This window comes from Dermacentor silvarum, chromosome 2 (genome assembly GCF_013339745.2).
Source record: "Dermacentor silvarum isolate Dsil-2018 chromosome 2, BIME_Dsil_1.4, whole genome shotgun sequence".
NCBI lineage: Eukaryota > Metazoa > Arthropoda > Arachnida > Ixodida > Ixodidae > Dermacentor > Dermacentor silvarum.
In genome coordinates this window covers 202,942,120-202,955,936 of record NC_051155.1, presented here as the reverse complement: position 1 = coordinate 202,955,936, position 13,817 = coordinate 202,942,120, and the positions used below count along the sequence as shown (strand labels likewise).

Genomic DNA, 13,817 nt, shown 5'->3' with positions numbered 1-13,817 from the left:
ACGTGATCAGAAAGTGTTTTCCATAGCGCCGTGCCACCGCGTTTCTTTTGACTCCTGTTATTTCTATTTTCTCGCCTTTGTGAGTACACACGCTCTGTAAGCGTCGTTAATTACTTTCTTCTATTGCTGCTGCACCTTGTGCTGCTGTGCTTTGTTTTTCTGTAAACGCCGAAGTGCCGCTTCGCAGCATTATAATTTTGTCTCCGTTGAAGCTGCCTATGTCAGAATTGCAACGTAAGGAGTGCGAGGTATAGTTACCTGACGCGCTTTTTCTTTGCTCATTATTAGGGAAAACAAAGGAGCTTGGGCAATGCTGTTTTATTTGTTGGTGATCTATTTTAAGTATACTAGAAGTAGTGCGAAGGTGAAGAAATCTTAAATGCATCTTACGTTATTAATAGGTTGCACAAGCGTCAAATATTTTTCATGTAGTAGCGCATTTATCTTCTTGTTCCTAGCGACATATCGCTGCCATTGCGAAGAAGAAATGAAAAGCTAATCCAACTCGAGATGGTGGCTTAAGCCTCGGAATTTTTTCGCATACTCGGCGCTCTGGTAAACAGGAGTGGAGGTCACGTTAATTTGAATTCAAAAGTTCTCGATGATATGTGAAAATGAACCAATACTGTAGACGTGAACATTTAGAATTAAAAAAAAAACTAGTAAAGATGCATGCCATTTGTATTGAAAGAGTGCGTCTAAAACGTTCACTTCTCCTCTCCTTCCCTACTTCAAGGACAGGGCTATCGTGTAGCTTCAATGGTGCAGCCCGCGTGAGGGCAGCCATCTTGTGTGGTTCGTTTCAAAAGCAGTGGTACCCACGCAATTTCACTGTTCCTGTATTAAACTGAAGCAGTACTGACGTCTGGTCCACCCAGTAGAAATCCTTGAAGAAGCACCAGTTTCGAAATATACTTCACCGAATTGAGTTTCCAAATACATTAGTGTACCACTTACTTTTGCGCCAATTTGCACGTGCTAGACATTTTGGGAAAACAGCAAGCGGAGCGCTACTGACTTCTCTGGATATTTATACGGACACCGCGCATAACCTCTAAAGGGATGTAGGATTCGTGAATTATGCTAACTTTGTTCCTACACGCTGCGAATTATGTTAATGTAACGTGTGTTCTCCGGTAATAAAAAAACTGAATCACAATAAATTCTTTTCGAAATAAAAATAAACCAAATTTCATTTGTAATTCGCCACAGTAACCTTGTCTGGGTTTCAGAGTGATGTAAGCTATAAAACCCCGACTTCAAAGGAAGCTATGTGTTTTCTATTTTCTATTCATGCTGATGCATGGAAACTATTCCCAACAGAAAAGGATGATTCCTACACTTTTGAGTAATCATCAACACCATGAACCAGTCATGTCCCTGGCAGGTCGAATTCCTCCATCACGAATAGACCTCCAATTTTCCACGTCTTTCGTCAACTGACCATCCCTTTAAATGTTTTTATCCCACCACACCAGTGAATCTTCTGTCGTCCTCGACTATCTCTTCCTTTGACACCCATGCTGTCACTCTATAATATCACCCGTTTTCTTCTCTACGCATTACATGGCCAGCTCAACTTCACTTCTTGTTCTTAATCTCAACTGGAATATCAGCTATACGCGTTTATTCTCTAATCCGTAGAACCGTCTTCTTGTCTTTTTGAGTTACGCATGTCATATTTTGCTTCATTGTTGACTGCTTGTTTCTCAGCTTCTTCTAATTTTCACCTTGTAATGCACTGATAACAACCGCGTAAAATCATTAACACCATAGGACACACCAGACACGGATGACTGAGGTCTTTGTCAGGGGCGCCCTAGTGTTCTATTATAGTTTTACTCAGTTGTATGCAGCACATTACGAGATGAACGAAAAGCCACTTCCCCAGTTCATTGCTTTTCTCGAACTTCCTCGTTATTCTCCAAGTTTAAGCCGTATATTTTAGTACCTGTACAAATTATTAATTAATTACATTTTTAAGCATGTCGGTAAGCCACCCTTCATGGCTAGAGAGTGCCTGCCGTATGCGCTCTCCAGGTTTTGACAAGGCAGCTGACCTCACTCAAGAATACCGCTCATGAGTGCAAGAAGGGAAACTCACCGACGGGGTGTATCTGGAATATGCAAGGCTCGAGGCTGTCGCCGACGGCGTTGCGTGCGCGACAGTAGAGCGTGCCGTAGTCGGTGTCTGAACGTGGTGTGTAGCGCAGCACCGATCGCAGCGGGGCCCCCGGCGGCGTCGAGAAGCTGGCGTTCGGAGACAGCGCAGCGGTGCGGTGCGCCTGGTGGAAGGTCCACGAGAAGGTCACGTTGCTCGGGTCCGCCTCCACATCGCATTCCACCTCTACCGTCTCGTGCTTCGCTACTGAGTGCGAGTGCTGCCGGTGGCCCGACTGGCACACTGGTGAATCTGCAAGTACGTCGCACAACAACCCCGTGGGGAACAATAAGCGCCAAAGTGGCGCAAGAATAGCGTTAAAAAAAGAAGAAAAAAAAAACGCCACTTAAGTGGTCCCTCAGCGGCAAGCAGTCGTGTGTTAACTGTCGGGGTGAGTGGGGAAAACATGAAGAATCATTTAAATTTGCTGTATTTCATTAGTCACGGAGTAATTTGACTGGAAAGGTGGCTTTGTTGCAGCAACAGTTTATGTGTGGCAATGCACGCTTCACAGGAGAAACAGCCCGCTAAGCAGAGCGCGTGCGTGCGTGTCGCTTTCCTTGACTAGAGGATGAAGTTGCTAGCCTAGCCGAAGTTTTTTTTTCGTCTCTGAACGTCATAAATAAAACCTAAATGAGCAAAATTTTGTTACTACGAAGTGTTGATCCGCATATAAGCAAGTCAAATGACTCATGGTGGGGAACGAACGATGGTCGTTTTAAATATGGCAGCTTTTTATTGAGAAATCCATACGCTTTCCGCTCCCAATAAATGTTATATTGTCTGCGTTCACTAACATTATCTCAAAAGATACAAATTTAAGCGGTGACATCAACAAATTCTTACAAACTGCACTTCTACTGGTACATGTCAGTTTTGAAGAGAACTGTTTCCTTTATTCTATTTGACTGTTAAAAGAAAATGTATCGTTTCCTTTATTTTCGCATCTAAAGTTTACTTGTTCTCACATAACAACTATCCCATCGTAACTAAATACCCTACGTATAAAGAGCTGCTAAACACCGTGTGAATTGGCGAACGCGGACTTCATCAAGAGTGGCATGATAGTGAACATCAAAACTCACGTAGAACCCTGAGCCGCAGACGGTTGCTCTCGGCTTCACCTTCCGAGTTGGCAGCGTGGCAGGCGTAGAACCCACTGTTGGTACGGTTGACAGAGCGCAGCGCGAGTGACTGGTTGCTGACGATGATGCCTCGGGCACCGTCCGTGTGGAGGTCGCGACCATCGAAAGTCCACGAGACCTCGCTCACCGGTGGGTTGGAGCGCACACTGCACTCGAAGTAGATGTCGATGCCCTCGTGGATGTTGGACGGGCTGAGGCCGCTGCCTAGCCGCAGCTGCACCACCGGTTTGTCTGCGCGCCGACACGCAAATTTAACAATCAGTTAACCACAATGATGCGCTCTTGCAAAATGAGTGCAATTAGTTGAGGAGCGCAGATGTACTGTCAACGAATATATGACCTGTCTAAGAACGGTGACAAAGGGGCAAGACTCGATAGGCAGACTGGCAGCTTCTCTTTTCTGTTTATTGCAATACGCGCTTATGAACACGTAAACCAGCTGTCACTGTAATACCACGTAATGTCACGCTGAATCACCTAAAATAATTAAATTTCGTTTTTGTTTTAAAACCTGGGGTTCCTTACCGTGCACCTAAATGCGAGTACGGGGGTGTTTTCGCATTTCGCCTCCGTCGAAATGCGGCCGCCGTGCTGAAGCACCTCGGCTACGTACAATATTTGGGGGAAAAAAACGCAGATCCACCGCAGTGTTGTAATCTAAATGACGCGAAGCTCGTTTGAGTTAGCGAAGTGGCAGTAGTAGTGAATGACCCGAGCAAAGCCTCACCATATGCAGCTGTTAGCTGATTGCATCATGAGCATGAAGGCATGCGTGATGCTCGTCAGGGAAAGACTGTCGATGAGAGATGTATTCACAGATACAGACATCTAAATAGATTTGTAGCTTTATATTCCTTGCGTACCAGCGGCAGATTCATTCTGAGGGATTCTCCAAGGATATCCATGAACCCCGTCGCACATACTGAGCAGCACCTACCCAGTGACGAGGTGGTTTGTTCGGCCACGCACCCAGTTGCACCCCATACCCAGTCAACAAAGTTGTCTACTAAACCAGGCTGCAGCCAGCAGCAAGTTGTCTATTTGGGCAAGTACACAGTGGACCAAGATGTTTGTGTATGTATCGACAAATATGTCCGACGTGGATGCGATGACGAACGCCAAAGACCGGGCAAGAGGAAACAAAAATTTCGCTTTAAAAGCACTCATAGCTGGGTTCGAACGAAGACCACGATTGTGGCATGGGTGCGCCACCACGACTCCACGATAACGTTCCACTGACCGAAGATTAGCTGCATTGTAAATCAGAGGTTCTACTTCACATAGCCGCTTTAGCGGGTATCAATAAACGTAGCACTAGAAAATATGACGGCTCCATAATCGTGATGCTGTTACTACTTTTTAGTAATTTGTGCGCCGCCTAGGCATAATTATGCATTATGGAATCATTCAAGTCCTTAAAATAGTTTTGGCATAACACTGCAATATAGCTCATAACTTCGTAGCCAATACATTAACGCTAATCTGTAGGTGCAGGCCGCAACGCTATTGCAAACTGCACCGATTACTGTGTTCCATGATGCCTGAGACATTAATCAGACAGATAATAAAGAATGATCACAGTGTTGCAGGAAAATATATGTATTTAAAGGTAACATAATAATAAAGAGTGACTGAATGGTTTCTCGTGCCGGGGTCCCCGAGGTTAAGCACTCTACCAGTCGAACTTTTAATTATTATGATTATTACAAACTTGATTTGAAATATTCCTGCTACCTCCCGTGCGCATACAGTGTGCGCCTAGTATTTACATGGTGAAAACAAGAAGTTTGAGTTCATGCAAAACACTTCTGAAAGGTGAAAAATTTGGACTGTTCAGGTTATAACTCCTAGTGAGCTCGAGGTGTCCTGAAAACAGAAAATGCCAGCTGTGTACTTTCTGCTAATATTGCAGGCATCAGCTCTATGTACATTTACGGAGCTGTTATTACCTTTTTTTGTGTAAAACGATCTTTGGTTGATCCTTCACGCAATACTCCTGCAAACCTCGTACTTATAAAGGTCTCTTGCGTTTCCCAGGAGCGAGATCATGCAAGTATCTCACTTTCCGACGTTCGCTTTGCCTCCTACGTCAGCGAGTGGGAGGCGTTCAATTGGCGCAATCGTCTCGACGAGCAGACGACTGGTGACGAAAGCGCAGCGCCGGTGAATCACGAGAGCGCAAGCGAACGGTCGGAAAGCGAGATGCTTGTGCAATCTCGCCCCAGGTTATCTTCAAGTCGCAAGATGCCTAGAAAACGGTCTAGCTTATGATTTATTCAAATGCAGAATTTAACAGGATAGCAAGAGAGAAAATGCTTTAACGTATTCGGTTTCTGAATCAACAATGCTGCAGTGTTCATTCTGTAATTGTACAACAAGTGGTTTGTCAATTAAAGCGCATTTCACGAAAGCTCTCTACGCATGCCCATGTACTTTTCAGTGGTTGGGTGCTTACTGGGGCTCTACGCTGCGAGCCGGTTCTCGTGGCTATTCTAGATTTCGAGCTAGAACAGAGCTTATGGTTGTTATAGTGTTTAAATAGCCGAAATGACGAGTCTTCATGGAGTTTTTTGATATGCCCATCACCTACGTTCTGCTTGACTGTGCCTGTTTCCAGTATTTCCAGATTTGAGCATGTGAGAACAGGTTGAAAAGCTTTCCAGATGAAAAAAAAATAATACCTGGGGCAAGCCGCGCTACCCTTCCATGCATAGCATGCACGCGCAACATATTGCCCACCGTATGAGATATATTTTGGTGTGACTCGTTCTGTGTGTACGCTTCCTTGCGAATGTTTTGATGAAGCGCGCGTTACTCCTAAGGTTCTCGTAAGCACCCGCATCTCCGAACAGTTTCAAGCTTAGAGTTTTGTTCACATAAGCGCTTTTGATATTGCACGAGAAAATGCGTAGGCGGATAACAAGGGGAACTTTTAGTTTCTCTCAACTCCCTCTACTTATGTGGGTTGTTTGTTAAATGCTTGCGTGTTTCCACTTTCTGTAAGAGAGCATGCTCGAGTGCTTAGGTGGGAAGAAAGTACAGGGTGCAGCTGGTTGTCATATTCCTTGTTAGACAAACAATTTCGATTATAGAAAACAACATGCGTAAGTGATGACGCGCTAAGGCACTTTGGATTCTAAGACGCGCATTGACGTACTCTGTAACATAATTGATGGCTTTCTAAAGCAATGCACAATCTCGGCATCCTAAACTCCACCTTTGTCTTCATACCTAATTTATTTGGCAGTGTCCAGACGGATTGTTAGCTTATTTTGTGATCATTGGATCTGGCACAATCAACACTGTTTTATTTTACTTTTTGAGGCGCCCATATCGTTTTCTCTCGTCTGTATCGATTAAAAAAATATAAAACGTTCCTTGCCCTTTTTTTTACAGGCGAATAAAATACCACATAGGCAAAGCTTTCTTAGTTCCTTGCATACCACTGCAAAAGCCAATACTTTCGTGACCACCTCGTTCCTTCTCTCCCCCACATTTGCAGACTTAGTCACCATTGGGACTCTCGGTTCTCAATTGTATTGGCTGAGAAATACGGGTAACAAAAAACAAACAAGCTTAAATGCCGCAGACGTGCTTATTTTAGACTTCATGTTAGGCTTAGGCTGCAAATATTGGATCCCCACTACTGCTAGTCGCAGCAACAACAAGTGCTCCTCCAAACGACTCTGGGTGTGTGTGGCCTTACAGTGGACGTCGAGTATCCAGGAGTCCTCCAGATGTGCTGTTGTGCTTCCCTGCGCTCCATCTATCGCCGAATTTGAGGCGAGACAGCGCAGCCGTGCACCATGGTCGCGGTCTCCCGGCACAAAGTTCAGCACCCCCAGCGTGGTGTTAGGCGAGATGACGTGCGTCTCGGTGTCGTTCAGCTGGTATGGTCCCAGAAACCAGCGAACCAGTGCCTCTGGGCGCGAGCCGTTCACCTGACAGATGACCTGTGCCGGCAGTTCCGCCGACAGCGGTCCACGGGGTCCCTTGATCTCAACCGAGATTGGCTTCACTGCATCGCGAAGTTGAATATGAAAATTTATTAGCTTTACAGTGACAACGAAGGTAAACGTGCCTAAGAACAAAAATCTACTGGAAAAAAGTTTGAATGTGTCCCAGGCCTGGACACTTTCTAGATTCCTCGAAGGTGTATGGATAGGCAACTCGAGCTGGCGCATTTAAAACAACAAAAGATAAAGATGGGATAGTACATTCACAAATAATACCACCTCCTAGTTGGCCCAGCTGCTATGATTCACGGCAGCCCTTCCCGAGCCCTTCCCAATAGCTCAGTAACTTTGGCGTTGCCCTGGTGAGCAAGAGGTTACAAGTTCAATAGCGGAAACGGTGGGCGCATTGCGATGGGAGTGGAATGCAAAAATACTTGTGCTCGTGTAGCGTGCATTGGGTGCACGTTAAAGCGTGCCAGGTGGTAAAAAGTAATCCACAGCCTCCAACTACGGCGTTCCCCATAACCCACTGTGCAGTTTCGGGACGTTACTCCTCACAATCATTATTGCAACTCTTTGTCAGATTTCAAACTACACAATAAAAGTGACGGCAAGCGTGTAAAACGATACTGTAACACAAACGAGACACTTTCAATTATAGTTTCACGCCATGCCTTCGTGAAACAACACGCGAAACACATCAGAAGAAAAAAGAAAAGATTCTGCTCGAGGTTTCGATATAACGAACAATTGCTGCATAGAAAGAAAGGCCTTCACTCTGGTGTCACTGCTTTTGCACCATACGACGCTCGTGATGTCAGTGAAAGCACACGCAGACGCTAGGGCATAAGACTCGAGCTAAGGCGCGTCTGTTCACTGTGAACAGCATTTCTATATGCCAGTCATAAAAAGTCCGTCTAGAAGTTCAGGCTGCCGCTCGATGTCTTATGCGCCTGTAGTGAGCGTACTTACTATGTGTGCAATACGAAAGCATCCCATCCCACCTACGTGTCTAGAAAAAGGCGCCTGCCTGTAGCTCCCAAAAAGCGTCGTCATATTGTTAAGCAGCGTCATCTCTCTCGTCGAGCACGTTGTTGCGCCCCCAGCAGGAGAGCATCCGCGATGTGGTGTGCAGAAGCGCTGACGGCCACCCCAAGAAAACTCCTCGAAACGACCGCTTTTACGACGCGCCATTCAGGTATTAAGTCCACCGCTACTTGGTGGTGGCGGCAGTGGCGGCGAGATATCTTTGGCACGCGGAGAAAGAAACGCGTCATCTCTTTCTGAGGACGCGTAAAGTAATAGCGCCGCGATGTCTTCTCATGAACTCTCCCAGCGTCTCCTCCCCTCCCTGTACACTGCTCCATTTTGCGTCCACCCGCGAAGTGCCACTCGTCTTATAATTTTTTTTTACCTCCGTTCTTCCGTCACCTCCGATATTCTGCGTCTATACCTGCTTTCTTGCCCCTTCTGTATTGTTATAAGGTTCACTTCGCATTCTGTGACAAATGACGCACAAAATGTACCAGACAAACGCAACGTTTGCGCGATCTAGCGACTAGTTTCAGCACGTGCTCTCATCTTACGCAGCAATGTTTTAAAAGAGCAGCTTCGCGAACCTCGCCGGGTTTTTGTGACCGTGGGTGTTGCGTGGCTGTTCTCTAGCCGAATAAGTCAACCAGTCACAGCGGAGGACGTGCGCAACATCGCCGCCGGGTTCCTTACACCACTACCAGATCGCGCTCGCCTTCGCGCATTGCATTAGCCTCTCCACAATGCCTGAATAAAGTCTTCCGTGTCACTTTGCGCGGACATTCAATAATCACAAACTCGTGTTTCTACTCTTTAGGCACTCACACAAAGCTCCGCTGTATAAAGATTCCAACTCGTTGGAGCTGCTGCATTTTGTTTTCCTTGGAAGTCTCTATGGCATACATTTTCTATATCATGATAGGCAGCTCTTGCTCGTCTATCCACTTGCCTTGCGCTGAAGCCTACACACAAGCATACAAGGAGGGATATGCGCACTGTCGCAAGGCATCGCACAATTATATGGCAAAAGAGAGAGAGAGAAAAGGAACGGAGAAAGACCCAATGATTATTTGAAAAAGGGTGCAAATACTACTGTGACGTTTTTAGCATGCGTCGGAGGAACGCACACTTCGATCTTGGGACATCGCACGCGACGGCCAAGTTCCGCGAACCAGGTCATAGCCAGAAGCGTGGCAATAATAATAAAAATAGAGAAATGATGACTGAAATCAGATAAGTCGCGCGGAGTGCGTTCGTACAGAAACGGTGCTTTCTCTGAAGCCAACGTAGAAGGTTTCGCATTCGATAGCTGCGGAGACGAACGAGTTGCTGAGTTGTCCGAACAAGTTTGCGATCAGCAACGGCATGTCGGCCTCCCTTTCAACTTCGTCATCTCTTATACGAAGTCGTGATCATCAGTCGGACCTGCCTGGAATGCAAAGGAAGTTGTGTTTACCCTCCGGTGGGCAGCAGAATTCGTCTTCTCGCACCTGTGGTATATCCGTCTCCATAAACAACGTTACCCAAAAGCGTGCGCTGAGACAATTTCTGTAGTCGCCTTGTTTGCCATTTTCTTGCCACAAAAAAGCCGCGGCTGTATTTCTAGAAGCAGTACAAAATCTAATTGCAACCCGACGGCATTAGAACTGAATTTCTTCCCAAGACCCCATTCGGAGAAGCGAACTCCTGTGATCCGTGAGAAAAAGGGGTGGCGATCGATTTCCAAAGCGACCTCTCGAAAACGTCCTTCCCCGTTTTTATTTTTGGTGTTTTCCCTTCGCAGCGATCCTTGGTGAACCAAATCCTCCATTACCGAAAACGCTGGGGAGCAGAGAGACATAGAAATTGCCCCCAGCTAGATGCGGAATTCTTGGTCAATGCATCCAGTTATACGAAAAAAAAAGCGTAAGAATGGGCCATGCAGTTCTCTTTTATTCCATCACATTACATAAACTTTGCTGCGCATTTTTCGCGATGGCTTTGATAAGGGCAAGTTTTTTGTGTGTGGTTTTTATCCACTTCAGCCAGCCCGTCCACGACCACGCTACCCTACGGATATCCACATCTGCAGCGCTTTCGCTTAAAAGATGCTTGGCCAATATTACTCCACTTTTTAGGTCCCAGCATGAACACGAATTTGCCCATAAGCCAGTCTTCGGGGGCTTCAAAAAGCCAACTAAATAAAACCGAAAGCGGGAATGACATATATGTCCCTGAGCGTAAATATGTTTATTCGTGATTTTCAGAAGCGCTATTAGGCTCAATTCCACCCAACTGTAGAGCATCGCTGGTCTCACAGGGCCTGGCTTATTTTCAGTATACTGCGCTCTTCACCAGCAACCTGATAGCAGGACAAATCGCGAAGTTCTTCACGTGAAACAGGGCGCCACGCAAATCCTGCCTGGCCGCATCGTGGGCTCGCTGAACGGCCAAGAGCTGCTCCACCAGGTCCGTGCTGCGTAGGGCTTCTTGTAGCCTGGCGGAGTCTTAATTCTTGTTTGCGTGGGTCCGACCACACGTCCAGAGCAAGTGATGTACGTCTAGTGTGCTAAGGCAATTTTCGCAATATGATGTGTATAGCTCAGGCACGTAGTGATGTAGTCTGTTCTGCGTGGGGTACGTGTTGGTTTGAAGCATTCTGAACGTTAGGGCTTGAGACCTGGTGAGCTTATTGTGCGGTGTACTGTATATTCTGCGGTCTAGATAAAAGTGCTTTGTGATCTTGTTGTATGTGGAGATGTACACAGAACAAATATAGCGGCTCGTACGCTCATTCCCCTCCCCAGCGGTAGTCTTGCTAACGCTGATTGTATATAAACTTTTTAATTGTTTTCTAAGGTTTTTATGGTAAAATATTTTCTTCATTACCTTTTTACGCATCAAATTATTTCTTGCGTGCTGGTCCAGTTTGTTTAAGCAATATTGTATTAAGCCCGTTTTATTGAGTAACAGATGCAGGGGAACTTTTTTCTTTCCCTCTATTTTTTTCTCCCCAACATGACTATGTGCTTAAGTCTCAGTCTCCGTCTGACTCCCATTATTACTGCGAAATCCGTCCGTCCGTCCATCCGTCCGTCTGTTTGTCTGTCTGTCTGTCTGTATGTATGTATGTCTGTCTGTCTGCCTGTCTGTCTGTCTGTCTGTATGTCTGTCTCTTTCTCTGTATGTCTGTCTGTCTGTCTGTCTGTATGTCTGTCTCTTTCTCTGTATGTCCGTCTGTCCGTCTATCTGTATGTATGTATGTATGTATGTATGTATGTATGTATGTATGTATGTATGTATGTATGTCTGTCTGTCTGTCTGTCTGTCTGTCTGTCTGTCTGTCTGTATGTATGTATGTATGTATGTATGTATGTATGTATGTATGTATGTATGTATGTATGTCTGTCTGTCTGTCTGTCTGCCTGTCTGTCTGTCTGTATGTCTGTCTCTTTCTCTGTATGTCCGTCTGTCCGTCTGTCCGTCTGTCCGTATGTCCGTATGTCCGTATGTCCGTATGTATGTATGTATGTATGTATGTATGTATGTATGTATGTATGTATGTATGTATGTATGTATGTCTGTCTGTCTGTCTGTCTGTCTGTCTGTCTGTCTGTGTCTGTCTGTCTGTCTGTCTGTCCGTCCGTCCGTCCGTCCGTCCGTCCGTCCGTCCTCTTACGGCGACCGCGTGGCTTCTAGCTTTGTCATCTAACAACCGTCATACCGTCATCGTCGCGCCTTGTACACCGACCAAGTGGCCGAAGTTGTCTAATAATTTGGGCCAGTAGGTATGTGCTTGTGGTCATGATGCCGTTCTGGTTATTGCATGGCCATTGCGTCGTCGTCAATTTAGCTTTGTCATCCGATCATGGTCATGCCGTCGTCGTCACACCATTGTCGTCATACCGTCGTCGTGGTGACGTCGTGGACACTGTATCTACGTCACTCCCGATTCGTCATCTGACTGTCGTCATGCTGTCGCCGTCAAGCCATCGTCACCAGGCTATGGTTATCACACTTTCTTAGTGATAGAATAGGCTTTACGCCGTGGTCGTAATACACTCGTCATCATCTCATTGTTTTTATGCCATTGCCGTCAATGCGTCCCACCCCCCACCCCCTCTCTCCGCACACATACACACCCACAAATAAAGAAACTCGCTACGAGCCCGTTCTTATGCACATCAGGGACCAGTCAAAGTACACGTGCCAATTGTAGCGCATTCCTATCTACGATAACAAATAGCTCCGAAATCGCTTGTGGTTCCACGCTATTACAAAGGTTGTCACCGAGCAGGCCTTACCTGAACAGCAATTCCTACCTAAAGTGCGCCCCGCCACCTTTCTCATGCTCTGATAATTCCCACCGCTTTCCTCGCTATGATCACATAAGTCGCTTCCCCGCGTCCTCTGCGTAGAGCGGGTTAAATTAGCTGCAAAGCGATTTGTCCTGGGCCTCTGAAGAGGCCCTACTTGCTTAATCTCTCTCTCTCTCTCCCATCCTCAGCCAGCAGCTGGAAAAGGGGCAACACCCGAGACTTCGCTCGAATTGGAGCATGTGTTACATCCAACCGTTTCCCCAAAGTGGCTTCCCCCCCTCCCCCTTGAGGCATCTTTCCTCCCTTTCAGTAATTCCTGCCCCTCACCTACACCTAACATGTAAAGCGACGTTCGCCAGCAGGCTGCATATATGAGCTACGTACCCTTCCGCAATCTCAGGCGGGTGAAAGGTAGCGCGGGATTCATTAGAGGCAGGGGCGCACCGACCCTCATTATAAAGGCATGGGCTTCGCGTCCAAATTGAAAGCTGAGCGCTATTGGTGACCTGCTGCTTCGGCTGCAGAACTGGCAAGAACCAGGAGTGTGACGGCGGTAGGTGTGCCAGAAAAGGCCGGCCGCAAATGAGGCGACGACCTCAAATCGGTACGCCCCTGTGATGATGTGCGCGAACTCGCCATGGTCTAATTATCGAGGACACTTGAGAGTCTACAGTGCCGCGCGAGCGTTGTGTGCAATGAAGATGGCGGCGAGGACGTGCCATGCGGATTAGGGAGCCTAGATGCAAGCTCCCTAATGTGGATTTGGCGTGAGCGCCGCGAGCGTCGCAAATATCAAATAAAAAAAAAACATGGACGGTTGACTATATGTACAGGAAGAAAAAAAGGAACGCGCCAGGGAAAAAACCCTAGAAACACTGGGCTGCCTTCTTAGATTAGACTTAAATGCTCAAAATTTACTATCTTTGGAGACCTCAACCCTTGGGCACAGTGGCAGGAAGGTTATGCCAATTTGCCATACTATGCCAATTTACCAAAATTGCCATTCATGTCATGACCTATCATTTATATTGGTCATACACTCTTGTCATACTATGCCAATTTACCAAAATTGGCATAGTATGACAAGAGTGTATGACGAACATAAATGATAGGTCATGACATGAATATCACGACATGTGTGTCATGTAGGTCATGAAACAGCTGCCTACGTCTTGGTGCTATCATGGCCGTTTCGTTAACTTGGTAGGTAACAAAATTGCCATAG

The 13,817-nt window shown here is 46.4% G+C and overlaps 1 protein-coding gene across 1 annotated transcript in view; it reads right to left on the bottom strand.

The window, feature by feature from the left end:
• The window catches only part of LOC119440668 (hemicentin-2-like), a 216,503-nt gene that overhangs the window by 22,198 nt on the left and 180,488 nt on the right, over positions 1-13,817 (bottom strand). Inside the window, exons 5-7 of the mRNA XM_049662188.1 lie at positions 7,013-7,324; positions 3,247-3,537; positions 2,105-2,413 (exon numbers count right to left, since the gene is read on the bottom strand). Coding sequence (XP_049518145.1) covers positions 2,105-2,413; positions 3,247-3,537; positions 7,013-7,324 — 912 coding nt within the window. The remainder of the gene's footprint in view (positions 1-2,104; positions 2,414-3,246; positions 3,538-7,012; positions 7,325-13,817) is intronic.